Here is a 15,558-nt window from a genome sequence, read left to right as displayed (position 1 = left end):
TGTAGGTTGGGTGAGAAGCGAGCACCGAGCGGGTTCCGTCCAGCACCGCGTGACAATGCGTGCTTGTTGGAGCACCTCATGGCTCGATCAAGCCGTCGACGTAGACGCCAGCAGAGCTCGTGATCAACGGAAAGAAGCGTGAAAGGGACAGCTGCCAAAAGTCGGAAGGGCCCAATTCATGCCGAGAGGGCGTATCACCGAGCAGTAATCGCATGATCTTCGCGGTTGTCACCTTTTGGCCTGTCAAAAATTGGCGTTCCGCCAAATGCTCCGGCTTCGATTGGGTTTGCGCCAAGAAAAGGCCGTAGGTTCCCACCGCAAACACCGGTCAATTCTCTTGCCGCAAGCTGCCGCCTCCGTCCGCTGACTTTCGTCCCTGTGATTGGCCAGCCCCACTTAACTATCGAGACAGAGGCTGTAGGGACCTTGTGTGTCGAATCGACCTCGATGTCAGGGGTCTGAACCATTTTGCCATTGCCGAAAGCTCATGACAGGCTTCCACTTGGCCCCAGAACACTATGTCAGCCCGATATAGACCACGCTAGTCCGTATCGCTTGCCGCCGTGCATGAGCGAGCTCCGACTCATCTAGTTAACACCGCATCTTGAGCCATCGGTCAATTCTACCCTGCCCGCTGCAACCGTTTTTTGGCACGCGCAGCGGTTTGCTTGGCAGAAAGCAACAGGCGCGCTGGTCTCAGTGTTGGAATGCACATTTTGCATCCAAATTTAGGGCTTTGCATTTCGCTCCGACTTTTTTAGTGCCCCTCTTGGCGTCTGCAGACCAACCAAGGGGAGCCTCCATCTTGCCAAGGTGGCACTAAACTCAAGAGCTTTCTCGAACACGCGGTCGAGCGTCGGAGTCATACCAGTTCAGAAAGGCTCTAACTTTTGCCGGAATCAGGGTTCGTAAGCGCCAAGAGGGCGAGGCGGGGGCTCGCCACGTCGCAAGCCTCACTTGGCGGGGGAGATTCCCGCACGGCGCCGTCTTTCATGCGCCCCCACGTCGAGGACCGCGTCAAAGGAAATTCGAGTGGGGTAACGTCTTGTATGCATGCGCGGAGGTCGTTGGCTCGTCGCCGTCGGCAACACGTAGGATCTTTCCGAGCTGTCTATCTGCTCGATCAAGCGCCGAACTTCTCCGACCCACTCTCTCGCCTCCTCTCCATCCCCCTTCCGAGCGCCTGCAACCGCTTCGCGCGCCCAAATCGGATCCCCTGGAGCACAAAATCGATCGCCTCTTCAGCGACCTTCTTCCTCCGCTCCACGTCGCTCCTCCAGCAGAATGCCAGTGGGAATCTAAAACTCAACCACAGGTACAGCGTGAAGCACCTGTGGAGCGATTCGAGCATCAGCATGGTCGTGATGTTGATCAGCGGGTGGGCTGTGCCGCCGCCCTCGCCGTTGAGGTATGCAATCAGCGGCTTCACTTCCTTGCCAGCATCGCTCGCTCGCTCCCGTGCCTCTTCCGCTTGCCGCATGAGCGAGACCACTTCCTCTTCCACCTCCAGCATCGCCAGATCCTTTGCGGCGAGATCGAACTCGACCAGCCCACCGCGGCTGAAAAAGCGCACGGCGTTGGTGAGGAACGCCGAAACGCGCTCGTCTCGCGTGTTGGCTGGGGCGTTGCTGAACGTTTCTCGCTCGGACACCGTCAGCATCCCACCCGACGCACTCTCGATCAAAGGACTGATGGTGAGTTGTTGGCTGAAGTCGGCGAGGAAAAAGTTGGTCGAGTCGATGCGCGAGAGCAAGGCTACGTCGGCGTAGATCTGCGACAGTGTGCGCATGACCCCGCGCTCGATGCTGGGAAGCATCGCACTGAGCTGGCTCAGCGTTTCGGAGGACGGCTGGATGGCCGCCCGCGTGATCGGCACCAGTGGCGACGCTAGTGCGGCTTCGAGTATCCCCAACTCGTGCTCGTGCCGCGTCGTCACCACTCCTCCCAGATCCGCTTTTTGCGTGTCCTTGTCCTGCGTACCGTATCGCCCCGCACGACCCGCAATCTGCTTGATCTGACTAGCACTCAGAATCACCTCCTCCTTGCCATTCCACTTGCTCAGCGTGTCAAAGATCACGCGCTTGATGCGAAGATTGAGCCCCATCCCGATGGCGTCGCTCGCGACCATGACGTCGAGCTTTCCGGCATTGAATAGCTTGGCTTGCTCCGCTTTCGTCTCTGGTGGCAGTGCGCCGTAAGCTACCGCGCACCGAAGCCCAGTCTTCTTCTCGATATCCCGCTTGAGCGCAAAGATGCCCGAACGGGAGAACGCCACGATGCAGTCGCCCTTGGTGATGGAGGAGAGGTCGTCATCGAGCGACTCTTTGGCGATGCTGAGCGGAGTGAGTCGGTCGTAGCGATGGACGGTCAGGTGGTCCCCACAGGCGCTGGCGAGGTTCTCGATGAGCGGGATGACCGACGCTTCGCCGCACAGATGCAGCTCTTTCGCGGGCAGACCGAGGACGGCGTTGGTCCAGGCGAAACCGCGTTGTGGATCGCCTATCATTTGGATCTCGTCGATGACACCGACGTCGACGGCGCGCGTGGTGGAGACCATTTCGACCGTGCAGCTGACCAGACCGGCGAGCGGGTCGACGGTGCGCTTCTCCTCACCAGTGACTAGGTTGCACGCTCGTGCTGCAACGCCAGGCGAGACTGTACCACTGTTGAACCGATCCCATACTTCATGTGCGAGGAGGCGGAGAGGACCGGCGAAGATACCGGTGCGAGCTTTGGAGAGGGCCACCAGCGCGCCGTGCGTCTTGCCTGAGTTGGTCGGACCGACGTGCAGGTGGATGTTGCGGATCAGCGTTCGTGCTTTTGGAAACTGGTGGACGGGGAAGCGAATGTCCATGCACGATCGGAGGAGGGAGAGTTGCGAGCGCACGAGCGAGATCTCGGCTGCTTCAGCTGCGGTCCGAGATGACGACGCGCTATCCTTTGTTGTCAAGGACGAGTACAGAGACTCGAGCCCACGGTCTACCCAGTCGAGGAAGGCAGAGACACAGAATCGACCAAGACACGCTTCCCCCTCGATGGTGTAGGAAGCGATCGCATCCGAGAGATTCGAAAATTCGGGCGCTTGTGCCGCATTGCCAGTATCGTGCAGAACAGCAAGATCCAAGATCGACTCTTTGGCACCTTCGGACCACGTTCGGAAGAGCTTGATTGCCGTGACTGAGTCGTTGAGTTTATTTGTCTTTGAGATGTTGCGTGCTATTGACCGTTGATCGCCTTCCTGATCCCCAGCAACTTGCAGCAGCAGTTCTGCCGGCCTGCCTTTGATGCCGTACGCAACGAGCTGCGACGGCAAGTCTGGATCCTTCGTAATCGCCGTCAGCTGTGCCACTAGCTTTCGTCCCACTTCCTGCGACGTTGGTGGCTCAGGAACGGAGAAGTCGACATCTTTCGGTTGAGCTCGCGGGCCCTTCTGGAACCGGCCTTTGCTGAATCGGTCGTTCCTGTCCTTGCCGCCTCTGCCTCTTGGATCGTTATAGTCTGATCTCCGGGTGTCATCTCTGTATTTGCCTGAGGAGTTCTTCGGACCGCCTCGCGCAGGCGATGCTGAGCTGGCAAAGCTTCGCAGAGGAGTGTTGGATGAAGTCGACGGTCCTGGGAGGCGGAGGAGACAGTCGGCATGAGCGAGCACGGCAGCTGTGCGCAGTGTCAAGGTCGACGGACCTGCAGCCGCAGTCGAGGTGCTGGCTAGAGCTAACGTCCTTCTCCACATCCTCCTGCCGCTCGAATTGATGCTTGATGGCGGATGATGACGAGGAGAGGTCGGTCAAGAAGATTATGCAAAGTCGAGAAGAAAGTGGAGCAGCCGCAAGAAAAATTGAATTACGTAATCCACATTTTTGGGTTCTTCTTCTTGCTCCCTTGACCCTCTTCGCTAACGACCTTTATCACCTGTTCGCTACAACCACGGTCAAGTGCGGCAGCCATGAAGGTAGTCGGGCTGCTGTCTGGTGGCAAGGACTCATGCTACAATCTCGTCCACTGCGTCCAACAAGGTCACGAGCTGGTGGCGCTAGCGACCCTCGCGCCGCCAGGGTCCAAGGATGAGCTCGACTCGTACATGTATCAGACGGTTGGGCACGATGCGGTCCATCTCGTCGCCGAAGCGATGGGTCTTCCGCTCTATCGTCGGATCATCAAGGGCACCGCTGTCAATCAGCGCTCCGAGTACGGTTCTCGCACCGCATCTTCATCCACCTCCTCGTCGACAGAGGATGAAACGGAAGACCTCTACCACCTGCTCGCCGACGTCAAGGCACACCATCCCGACATTCAGGCCGTTTCCGTTGGTGCGATCCTATCCAATTACCAGCGTGTGCGTGTCGAACACGTCGCGTTGCGCCCCGATATCAACTTGACGCCACTGACGTTCCTCTGGCAACGCTCGCAGTCCGAGCTGTACGCAGAGATGCTCGACGCAGGACTCGTTTCAATCCTCATCAAGGTAGCTGGGATTGGGCTTGACGAGCGAGACTTGGGCAAGACGCTAGGTCAGATGCAGATGAAGCTCGAAAGGCTATCGTCGATGTATGGGGCGCACGTCTGCGGGGAAGGCGGAGAGTACGAGACCTTGACGATCGATTCGCCCTTGTTCAGGAAGCGGATCGAGGTGGGCGAAACAGAGACAGTGGTGCATTCGGATAGTGGCTTTGGAAGCGTCAGCTATCTGCGGTTGAAAAATGCGAGGCTGGTCGACAAGGAAGATGGACTTACTGCGACAACGGCGAGGACTCCGCCGCTACTGGATGCTATCGGGAGGAGGACGTTGAGAGCTGCGCAAGCCGAGGAGGACGCAAGCCGTACAAACGCAGCAGATCTGTCCAACCGAGTCAGCAGCCTCGACATCAAAGACAGCAGTCTGGAGTATCCATCGCCGTCAATACGTCGCAAAGGTCGCTATCTCGTCATGTCCAACATCACCGGCCTCTCCACCTCCTCTCCCTCTCCCGTCTCCGTAGAAGACCAAGTCGCAAACGCTTTCGGCACCATCCGTTCCCTCCTCTCCTCGGCCTTGTCATCCCAACCTCTCGGTATGCAGCACATCACGCACATCAACCTGTATCTCCGCTCTCAAACTCAGTTCGCCCGCGTCAACTCGGTCTACCGCACGCTCTTCGGTGTCTCGCCACCCACGCGCGCCTGCGTAGCTCTTACCTCGCTTCCTCCCGGCTGTGATCTGGTGATCAACGCCATCGCCTTCGACGACATGCCCGCGTTCGATCGGCGCGCGCTTCATGTTCAAGGGCGCTCCTTCTGGGCACCAGCAAACATCGGGCCGTACTCGCAGAGCTTGGTGCAGGCAGAGAAGATTTGGGTCGCAGGCCAGATCGGGTTGACACCGGCCGATCTGAGCTTGCCAAAAGAAGAGGAGCTGCAGACCGCGCTGAGTGTCCAACATGCGAGGAGGATACTCAAGGCCACGATGAACGATATGGGTGGTCGCAGTGTGGAGAAGGGCTGGGTCGAGGGCGGGATATGTTGGTTGGATGACGTGGGGAGGGTGGAGATTGCGAGACGGGCGTGGATGTGTCAAGGCGAGAGCGATGATGACGATGATGATGGTGAGGAGGAGAAGGAGGGAGAGGAGACGGAGAACTGGCTTGGTCAGACAGGCGGGGACGGAAGTAAGGTGCGGCCGATGCTGTTTGTCGTGCTTCCAAAGGCGTCATTACCGAGAAGCGCAGCGATCGAGTGGCAGCTCACCGCGCACACAGGTCGCATCCCGCCGCCAATCGAGCTCACTGAGGACACCGTGCCTTCAGATGAGAGCGAAGACGACGATGACGACAACGAACCAGGTTCCGATACTACCGACGTCCGCATCACCCGTCAGACCGCCACGGTTGAATCTTTCGAAGTCGTCCACACGATCACCAGCTCATCGTTAGCCAAGAGCGCTTTCGGCGTCCTCACTATGCGATGTCTTCCGTCCTCCACAACAGCACACGAACAGGACAGTGACGCGACAGACGCACTCAGAGCTTCGTTACGGTCTTGCATGGATCGGTCTTACGCCACACAGCTCTTCCGACCGAACGGAAAGGAAGTCGGAGAATCGATGGACGTCCTCAAGCGTTTACTCTGGATTTTGGACGCAGGAGACGGCTCAAAAAAGCTGTACGACTCTCAACTGATCTCCTGCTCAGCGTTACACAGCCTCAGCGCTGATTCGGCAGCACAGCAAGTGGACGTTGCTCTGGTATGGCATGGTATCTGATGTCAGGTTGTAATGAAAGCGTGTGAACCATCATCGACAGAACTGAAGAGCAAGCTCCTGCGTTGATATGTCGTAGACCGTGCTGCAATAGCTGAAATGTCCAGAATCACCTGCCATCGTTGCCCGGCTGCAGCGTGTCCACCAGCTCCTTGAACTGCGAGACGATCTCCCTCTCCTTCTTCGCCTTTTCCTCGGCCTGCAGTCTCAACATCGTTCTCTTCTCTTCCGCCGAAATGACCTGATTCTCCTTCCTCATCCTCACCGCGTTCATACGGTGATGTCGGCTGCCGCTCATGACGTATCCTGCCTTTTCGTACGCTTCGATCTGGTCCGAGGACAGTCCGATCTCTCCTCGACGCGGGATCCGTTTGCCGTCCTGCACATAGGATGCCATGGCCGAACCTTCGCCGGGGAGGAGAGCGCCACCGTAGGCGCGAGGGTCGACGGGCTTGCCATCGGCAGCAACGGTGGGCAGATCGGGGCCCACTTCGACGTCCGAGTCTGTGCCAGACGCGGAGTCGCGGTGGGATGGCGCGGTGGGCTTCTGGTCAGCTTCCGAGTCGGAGGTGCGTACTGATGGAGAGCGATGGCGACTGCTTCGGTGGCGCTTGTCCGACTCGGATCGGCGGTGTCCGCTCGATCGGTTCGATTTGTGATGGCGGTGACGCCGAGACGAGTCTGCGTCCGACCGTGAATCCGACTCGGAGTCAGAGCGGTCCGAATCCGCATCCGAGACCTTAGAGCGGGATCGTTTGGAGCTCCTTCTCCTATCCTCCTCGTCGTCACGGCGGTGAGATCGAGACGAATGTGAATGCCGACGTCGCGAATCCTGGTCATCTTCCCTATGCCTGCTAGAGCGGTGATGTCGGTCCGAACTGGATCGATGACGATGACTTCTCGACGAGCGATGCCTGTCGCTGCTGCTCCGGTGCCTGTCTTTGTCCTTATGCCTGCTGCTGCTGTCGCGATGCTTCTTACGCTTCTCTCGCTCTTCATCACTGTCAAGCGTCGGATGCGGCGGGCTCGGTGGCCAGATGGAGATGGTGGAATTCTTGCGCTGCTCGTTGCGCGAGCTGAAGAAGCCGCCATCCCCTCCACTGGCCTGATTGCCGCCGGACGACATGCTCGAAGCGTAAGGGTCTCGTGGTAGCCGCTTCCACTGCGCCGCTCCATACTCTGAGTGCTCATTCCTGTCATCTTTGTCTGCATTGCCGTTGCGATTGTCGTCAAAGTATCGGCCTCGACCGCCGCCGTTTGAACGCGATGGACCCCAGCTTCCACGCGAGTCATCGTCTTGGTCGCGCCTTCCGTATCGCTCCCTTCTGTCGTCATTATCGCGACGGTCATACGAGCGCGAGTCTGGATCTTCGCGAGGCGGTGGCACCCATCGATCTGCTTGAGGTCTGGGTGGTCGTCGGTCTGGATGTGTGAAGGGTTGTGGAGGCCGCATGGCAGCTGAGGATGTCGAAGGCGCGGCGTCGTACGAGGGCGATGAGCGTCGCTGCCTCCGCTCTGGCTGCTCGGATTCTTGCGAGACAGACCCGAGAAACAGAATGTCCCGATCGGAATCTCGTCGAGTATCGTCATGCTCGCCATCGTCGGCTCGGGGTCGTTGCTTGGAGGCCAACAATCGGGCACGCAACTGCTGCTCGCGATCAGAGTGCTCGGAGCCCGTCGGCACCCCTGAGGCGTCAGCAGCGCTCGAGCCGAGACGCTCCGCCAGGGTAGGCATGATGCTGTTGGATGCTCTTTGGCTTTGGAGATGATGGTGAGCAGGAAGCGTTTGACATTTGAGAAAGGGTCGAGAAAGCTCAGCTCGGCTAAGTGGACATTTTGGTGACCGCGGATATGTTAAAGTGAAAAGCAGCCGTGCGAGTGGAAGAAAAGCGGCAAAGGCAAGCTGAGCTGGAGACTCGAAACAAGCCGCGCGCACAGACACCCGCTCACCACCTTCCTCCTTCACCATCATCCATCGCTTGCTTCTCCTCAACAGCAGCAGCGACACGTCCAATATGTTGCACTTCTCAATACGGCGTCGCTCGCTGGCCCCGGTCCTGTCGCTGCTCCTCGCCATCTCTCTCGCCCTCTTCTCCAGCCTCGTCTCCGCCCTGCCCTCAGCAACCGGCAACCGCGTCCTCGTAGTCATCGAGCCGTCCGTCAAGTCCACCTACTCGACCTTCCTCGCCTCGCTCTCCTCCCGCGGCTACAGCGTCGAATTTAAGGCCCCACGCGATGTAAAGCCACAGCTGGTCCAGCACGATGTTCTCTCCTACGACCACCTCATTCTTCTCTCGCCTGCAGCCAAGTCGCTGGCTGCAGACATCTCACCACAACAGCTCGTAGAGTACCTCAAGACCGGCGGCAACATGCTCGTTGGCCTCGATTCCACCGCTAGCGAGATGCACCGCGACTTTGCGCGCGAGTTCTCGCTCGAGTTCGAGGAAAGGGGCAGTGCGCTCGTCGACCACTTCCGGTACAGCGATCAGGATGCTGGCAATCACACTTCTGTGCTCGTTGGTGGGAAGAAGAGCGCTACGGCGAGGCTGAGCACGGGCGGACTAGTGCCCAACACGAACGTCTTCTCGACAGAAACGTTGCGAGCGGCGAAGGACGCACCGTTGTTGTACCGCGGAATTGCGCACAGGGTGGGAGCCAACCCGCTCGCCTTCCCGCTCATCCTGCCCCCTGCGACGAGCTATTCCTCGGACGTACCCGCGCTGGTCAAAGAGCAAGACGATGTGGTCGAATCGACCTCGTACTCCACCCCGGCACCGGTCACCGTCACCACGACCAGGATCGTTGATGGTGAAGCGTTCACGTCTGAAATCCTCTCCACACCACGCGCCGTACCGACCGTCGTCAAGAGTAAAGCAGCCAGCAAGCTGGGCAAGAACGGCTGGGTCGCGAAGAACCGCGCTAGCCTAGAATCTCTCGAGTCACGCAAGGAGCTCGTTGCGGGTCTTCCGACCTCTGCTTCCACGCAAGTCGTCTCGCTCGTATCAGGCTTCCAGCTGGCATCCAATAGCGCACGTGCCGTCTTCCTCGGCTCGACGGATCTGCTTTCCGACGCCTTCTTCTCGGACTCGCTCTGCGGCAAGGTCAACGAGCTGGTGGTGAGCGATCTGACCAGCTGGGCTTTCCAGGAGAAGGGCGTGCTCAAGGTCGTTGCTACACACCACCACCGTGTCAAGTCATCGCCGTCTGACACGCGCGAGGACTACGAGGAAACGGAAGAGGGCAGCAGGATGTATCGCATCAAGGATCATGTCCAGTTCAGCGTCGATCTCGTGCAGCACCACCCTCAGCTCGGTTTCATTCCTGCGGACAAGAGCCTGGATCTGCAGGTGGCGTTCAAGATGCTGGATCCGTACATCACTGCCCACCTTGCGCCCGTCGACTCGGGCAACTTCACCCATATCTCCCCTGCCACAGTTGGAGCCGGTCAGGGGGAGAGCCAGGCTTTCCAGAGATTCGAGACAACCTTCCAGGTGCCCGATCGTCACGGCGTGTTCACATTCCATCTCGATTTCAAGCGCCAGGGATTGAGCTTTGTCGAGAGCAAGGACACCGCTCCCGTAAGGCCGTTCAATCACGACGAGTATCCAAGGTTCCTCAGCTCGAGCTGGCCGTACATCACAGGCGCGTTCAGCACTGTCGCTGGCTTCCTTGTGTTTGTCGCCATCTGGCTCACCATCAGGGATGAGCCGAGCACGGGCAAGAAGAACAATTAGGTGCAGCCCTTGTAGATAGGATCTCAGAAAGTGATCAGTTGTCTGGGACGAGGACAGAGTGTGCGCGAATGTGTGATTACGAAGAGGACAGCTCTGATTTCAGCCGGACCGTGTATGGGCTGATGTGTTCTAGCGGGAGCAACGGTAGGGGATCCAGCGGCGTATTGACCCCGCTTCAATGAAAGTTGCGATATACATTTCCCCTTGAAGAGGGAAAGATAACCGTATCTATATTCGTCCTCGTCCGATGGTCCAGATTTGAGTAGCAGAGACGGCCATCGCGATGTCTGAAGAATGCCACAGTCCCGTCATCCCGCTTGTCCTTCGCCTCACCTTTTTCATCCGAACCCTTCCTTCCCTTTGCCGCCTCAAGAAGGGGCGCACCAAAATCGAATGACCAGATCGTCTTATCGGTCACACCGACCAACCTATCTGCTTCACCAACGACGCAATACAGCGGGCTGTCGGCGCCAGGCACGGCGAAAGCTGTCCAGTCCTTGCCCTCTCCGCCTGCTCCATCTGATGGTGCTAGCAGGGGTACGTCGTACCCGGCGAGGCTCGACACGTCGAACACGCGGACTTGCGCGAAGCGAGCTCCGCCGACGACGAGACGATCTGCATGAGTCCCACCGAATGAGAGGCTGTAGATGGCGTCTGTGCTGTAGGTGTCCCGGAAGTGGGCGATGGGGTGGAGCTCGTGAGGGACATGGCGGCGACGAGGTCGAGCACCATTGGTCCCAACCGGCAGCGCCTCGTGGAGGCTCTGCATGCTCATCGATCCGTCATCGGGGTGCGTTTGCCGAGTGTCGTACACGCGCACCACTCCGTCGTAGAACCCAACAAAGAGCAGGAACGAGGGCAGGCTCGAAGTCGCGGGTGGGGTAGCCATGGCGTACACGCTCGTGCGCTGACCGGTCGATGCGACATAGAAGGGCTCTTCCAGCTGCACACCGTCGCGGTGGTCGAGAGGGTAGATGTAGACGGCGTGCTCGGCAGTCAGCCCTACCGCCAACCAGTCCCCTCCAGCCTTCTGCTTCCGTGTATCGGTGCTACTGCCAAGCAAGACTGACCATGCGCGAGTAGCCCCTGTTGAGCCTTCAAGCGGCGCATTGTTGAACGCCGCACTGCGAAAGTGCGTCCTCGGCGTGTTGGTGCCTGAATCAGTTGTATCGTCCCCGTTCGGGTCCAAAGGCACTGCTTCGCCATCGGAGTCGATCTGCCAGGACCACGTCGCTGGGCCGCCTCCCGTGTCACCATCAAGCTGAGGTGAGACAGTGTGTATCCGTGGGCATCCCCGTTTCGACAGCGATGCTAACAAGCAATCTTCTGCCTTCGTGTGTGTCAATGTGGAACCGTTGGAGTGTGTAGGGGGGGCTGCTCTGATCCCATTCCGTACCGAGATGCCTGCGACATCTTGCCGTCCCGTCGAAGGGAAGTGGTGCATCACCTCAGCTTTCCACTTGCCTTTCGCTCCCTCGGTCGACTTGAGCGCGATGACCTGTACGCAACCGGTTGCGTACCCAACAGCCACCAGACTCGCCTCCGCATTGATGGCCTCGAGCGCCGTGATATCTTGATATGGGTCGTCCGCCAGGCTCCCGTTGCCCTTTGTCGCACTCGTTGAAGCTATGCTCGTGCTCGGGCCCTCTCCAGCCTCTGTTCGGCTGTCCACCCTTATTCGCGCAACGGCGTTCCTCCCCTTGCCAGTCCGCGGCCTCGCGTGGTATACACACAATTCGGACCGCACCCCCACGACCATCCACTGGTTTCCCAATGTCAGGGTGGGTATCGCGAAGTCCCCTGCTCCTCTTCTCCCTCCACCAGGTGCGATCCGCTTACCCTCCATCTTCGGAACGTCCCCGTACGCAGGTCGAAGCGTCACACCATCCCAGGCGTAGTCTAGGGCTGCAGCGTACCAACATGCTGCCCACCACCTTGACCTCCTTACATGTGCCTGCTCGAGGATCCGATCCAATGGCACCCGTGAGAACTGCTGCTGGAGAGCAGTACGCCAGCCGTGCTCGTCGACCAGCTGCAAGAGGCGCTTGCACGTCACGCTGAGCGCCGCAAGTGTTGGCGCTGGTGTGAACGGGAGGCTTGCGAAGATGTGGAGCCACACATCGGTGGGCAAGCGGAAGATGGGCACGTCGATCCAATTCGTGTTACTGGCAGCAGCATGGTGTCCTTTGGCAGCGCGGCGTCTGCCCATGCTTCACGGTGCCTTATGGACGGTTGGTGGAAGGGAGAGGAGGAGAAGGGGGCTGCGGTTGAAAATGTCAATCGAGCCTCCACATCTCAACAGCTTTTCGGTTGTGATCCCTGATTCACCTTCACCATGATCGCAGCCATCATCCGACAGGCATAGGAAACACGCGTCGACGCGGCTGTCACGAGCTCTAGCGAGATGCACACTACTAATGGCGGCTATTCTCACCTCGACAGGTATCGCAAAAGGCTCTCCTGGTCCCTCCGTTAGCTGTCCCCAGACCGCATTCCGTCGTCGATCTGCGCCAGCTAAAGCCGTGATCGCCCCTGACAGCCGTGATCCTGACGATCACAGACGATTCACATGCTGCTCATGGCAAGCTACTCCCGAGCGCATCGCAAAAGCAAGGAGGGTGACTACCAGGCGCAACGCCAAACATGCATGTCTTGATAGTAAAGTGTCAGCTTGTGCGGGTTGCGTTGTAAGGGTCTCGTGCGAGAAATCCCAGCCCGATTTGACCAGGGTGCGTGACCTGAGCTGGTCCAGGAAGAACGGCGAGAAGAAAATTGTGAGACCCGACTTTGGGCGATTTTGCGTAAGTCAGACCTTGTTTGACAGTCCGAGTCTTCGACATCATCATCGTCTGCACTCCACCATCTCCACTCTACCCGGCAGTTCACGATGATGTCGCCATTCGGAAGCGCCGTCGCTTCGTCCTCTCGTACTCTTCTTCGCAGCAGCACACGTCGTATCGCACCTTCGGCCGTCCGCTCTCTGTCCAGCACTGCTCTATGTCGCAATGCAGCGCCAGCGGTAGACGCCAAGATCTCGGGCATCGTCGACCAGATCGAGAAGCTCACCCTGCTAGAAGCCGCCGACCTCGTCTCGCATCTCAAGACCCGACTCAACATCACCGAGATTGCCATGCCTGCTGCGTCGGCTGCGCCCGCCGCCGCACCCGCAGCTGAAGCAGACGCAGGCGCCGAAGAGGCCGCCAAGCCCAAGGAGAAGACCGTCTTCACGCTCAAGTTGACCGGTCTCAAAGAGCCTACCGCCAAGGCCAAAGTCATTCGCGAAGTCAAGGCTGCTAACTCGAATATGTATGTTTTCGCTCTTGCACATGGTGTGGTGCAAACGCTCCAGCTACTGACACGTATTTGTATGTTGATGTTGCGTCTACAGGAACCTCGTCGAGGCCAAGAAATTCGTCGAGTCGACACCTCAGATCTTGAAGGAGGGACTGAACAAGGAGGACGCCGAGAAGATGAAAGCTGCTATCGAGGCCGCTGGTGGTACTGTCGAGCTCGAGTAGACTGTCCGACAGAATTGACCTCGAAAGGACGCTCTCGATACTCACCGACATATCAGCAAACGCTCAGACCAGCCATATCGACTTTCACGACTAGACTTCAGACGCTACCGCTGCAATCGTGTCACATGTTCTCATTCAACCGTTCAATCCGCAAAATGTATCATCTCAGTCCAACCGCTTGTCCGTCCGACGACACCGACAATGCTCGCTTTCATTCTTGACCACCGCAGCCGCTCGTTTGTCGTAACGGCACAAGTCTCACACAAGGTGCGTCAGTTTGTATGACTGCATTGCAATCTACGCCCACGCGTCTAGCCGATGAGCATGGTCCTCGTTCCTCGCGCCCTTATTCGAGCTTGCTTGGCGGGTGGGATGTTCGTTGTAAAAGTGCTTGGCGATCATCTCCCTGACCATCTCCCCGATTGCCAGGCTCGAAGTCAGCCCTGGACTTTCGATGCCTAGCAGGCTGATCATCGCTCCACCTTCCGCCTTGTCCACGCTCTCCTTGGCCTTGGAAATGCAGCTCGTGCTTGGTGCAGGCAGCCCGGGTGCACGCTGCCAGAGCTTCTGCCCAGCCAAACCGGTCGAGTTGTGCCAGAGGAACTGGAAGTCCATAAACGCCTTCGTATCTGGACCGATGAGTTTGGGTCGGATCCCCGCGTAGTCGGGCGCTAGACCCGCCTTGTCAATGTTCGGCAGGTACTCGGTGATCGAGTCGTACATAGTTTCGATACGAGAATCGTCGACGACCAGGGCTCGCTTCCAAAAGTCGACTGCGTCTTTCTCAGAGGTAGGAGGGGAGATCCATTCCGTATCGGGTCCAAAGCGAATATTGCCATCCAGATCAAGTGTCAGGTGGGTGCCGAGGGAGGTATGTGCGTGGGTGCCCTTGTTCCGTGTGTCTGGGCAGGGGTAGATGAGGTGCTGGATGCCCGTGGCGCCTTTGCCCTTGTACGAGGCGTAGTTGCCTTTGGAGTGCCACATTGGGATGGCGTCTTCCTGCGTCCCACCAAGGTCTGAGAGCAGCGAGTTCAGCACTATCGGAGCGTTGAGTCCGGACGTGTTGATGACGACTTTGGCAAGTAGCGCATCGGCATCGCTTGAAGAGGAGCTCGACTCGGATGTGACAGTCTGTACGATCCACCCGTCTTGCGAACCATCGCCTCCACGTTTCGAGTTGACAGCGCTGCGATCGGGCTCATTGGGGTCCACGCGGACCAATTTGGTGTCGTAGACGATCTCGGCGTTGTCTGCTTCGAGCAAGTCGCGTTCGAGACTGGCCATGAGCTCGTGGCTGCTGACGATGCCAGTACGCTCAGATAGCAGAGCCCAGGCGATGTTATCGGACAGATTCGGCTCGAGCTCTCTCGCTTCCTGGCCCGTGATCAGCCGTGTCGGCGGTGCGAGCGGTCCAAGCTCATCGCAATGCGACTGCAGCTTTTCCAGGTAGCCTTTCGAGAAGTCGGCGCCGACGACGAGCTTTTTGGTCTGCTTGTGAGGGATCGACTGCTCCTGGCATCGCTGGTACATGAGCTCGCGCCCGCGTAGACAGAGGCGAGTCTTGAGCGAGTCGACAGGGTAGTAGAGACCGGCGTGGATCACCTCGCTGTTGCGCGAGCTCGTCTCTTCGCCAAAAGACTTGTTGCGCTCGACGAGGTAGGTCGTCTTTTCTGGCCAACGTGCAGCGAGCGCCGATGCGATCGAGAGACCGACGACGCCGCCCCCGACGACGAGATGATCGACTGTGAGTTCAGGCGCCTTGGCTGGGTACCGGGATCGAGGTGCGAGCGAAGCGATGAGTGGTCGAATCGGATTCGATGTGCCTGCTGCGGTGGCGAGGCTGCGGCGCAACAGGGGTGTCCGGCTCGCAGCCGTGCGTGTTGACGTTGCGAAGCTCATGGCCGTCCCTTACTTGCTCCTGAGCTAGTAGCTCCGGGTGTTGACCCTTTTGTAGACGAGCCGACTCCACAACTTCGAGACGATGGAAGCCAACAGTGACTCGGAGGACCTGGGAAGCGGAGAGATCCGGGGCACGAATGATGTAGGACGCCGAGCTGATGGTGGCCGGATGTTG

At 58.6% G+C, this 15,558-nt stretch overlaps 7 protein-coding genes across 7 annotated transcripts; 3 read left to right on the top strand and 4 right to left on the bottom strand.

The window, feature by feature from the left end:
* Positions 1-1,123: 1,123 nt before the first annotated feature.
* Positions 1,124-3,730, bottom strand: PSEUBRA_001054 (Helicase, C-terminal; the record flags this gene model as incomplete). Its single annotated transcript, XM_016434340.2, has 1 exon — positions 1,124-3,730. One exon carries the CDS (start codon positions 3,728-3,730, stop codon positions 1,124-1,126), a length of 2,607 nt encoding a protein of 868 aa, XP_016294098.2.
* A 213-nt stretch (positions 3,731-3,943) lies between these two features.
* Positions 3,944-6,235, top strand: PSEUBRA_001053 (DUF71 domain protein; the record flags this gene model as incomplete). The annotated part of the gene is made up of 1 exon (XM_016434349.2): positions 3,944-6,235. The coding sequence occupies one exon, from the start codon at positions 3,944-3,946 to the stop codon at positions 6,233-6,235; it is 2,292 nt and encodes a 763-aa protein (XP_016294097.2).
* Positions 6,236-6,341: 106 nt separating this feature from the next.
* Positions 6,342-7,967, bottom strand: PSEUBRA_001052 (Protein of unknown function DUF926; the record flags this gene model as incomplete). Its single annotated transcript, XM_059464526.1, has 1 exon — positions 6,342-7,967. One exon carries the CDS (start codon positions 7,965-7,967, stop codon positions 6,342-6,344), a length of 1,626 nt encoding a protein of 541 aa, XP_059321111.1.
* A 280-nt stretch (positions 7,968-8,247) lies between these two features.
* On the top strand, positions 8,248-9,966 carry PSEUBRA_001051 (Dolichyl-diphosphooligosaccharide--protein glycosyltransferase subunit WBP1; the record flags this gene model as incomplete). The annotated part of the gene is made up of 1 exon (XM_016434346.1): positions 8,248-9,966. The coding sequence occupies one exon, from the start codon at positions 8,248-8,250 to the stop codon at positions 9,964-9,966; it is 1,719 nt and encodes a 572-aa protein (XP_016294095.1).
* Positions 9,967-10,141: 175 nt separating this feature from the next.
* Positions 10,142-12,175, bottom strand: PSEUBRA_001050 (F-box domain protein; the record flags this gene model as incomplete). Its single annotated transcript, XM_059464566.1, has 1 exon — positions 10,142-12,175. The coding sequence occupies one exon, from the start codon at positions 12,173-12,175 to the stop codon at positions 10,142-10,144; it is 2,034 nt and encodes a 677-aa protein (XP_059321110.1).
* A 678-nt stretch (positions 12,176-12,853) lies between these two features.
* On the top strand, positions 12,854-13,484 carry PSEUBRA_001049 (Ribosomal protein L7/L12, C-terminal; the record flags this gene model as incomplete). The annotated part of the gene is made up of 2 exons (XM_016434348.2): positions 12,854-13,272; positions 13,355-13,484. 2 exons carry the CDS (start codon positions 12,854-12,856, stop codon positions 13,482-13,484), a joined length of 549 nt encoding a protein of 182 aa, XP_016294094.2.
* A 297-nt stretch (positions 13,485-13,781) lies between these two features.
* Positions 13,782-15,383, bottom strand: PSEUBRA_001048 (FAD dependent oxidoreductase; the record flags this gene model as incomplete). The annotated part of the gene is made up of 1 exon (XM_016434336.2): positions 13,782-15,383. The coding sequence occupies one exon, from the start codon at positions 15,381-15,383 to the stop codon at positions 13,782-13,784; it is 1,602 nt and encodes a 533-aa protein (XP_016294093.2).
* Positions 15,384-15,558: the final 175 nt, after the last annotated feature.

This window comes from Kalmanozyma brasiliensis, assembly GCF_000497045.1.
Source record: "Kalmanozyma brasiliensis GHG001 unplaced genomic scaffold PSEUBRA_SCAF12, whole genome shotgun sequence".
NCBI lineage: Eukaryota > Fungi > Basidiomycota > Ustilaginomycetes > Ustilaginales > Kalmanozyma > Kalmanozyma brasiliensis.
The sequence above is the reverse complement of the archived record's forward strand: the minus strand, read 5'-3'. Positions and strand labels throughout refer to the sequence as shown.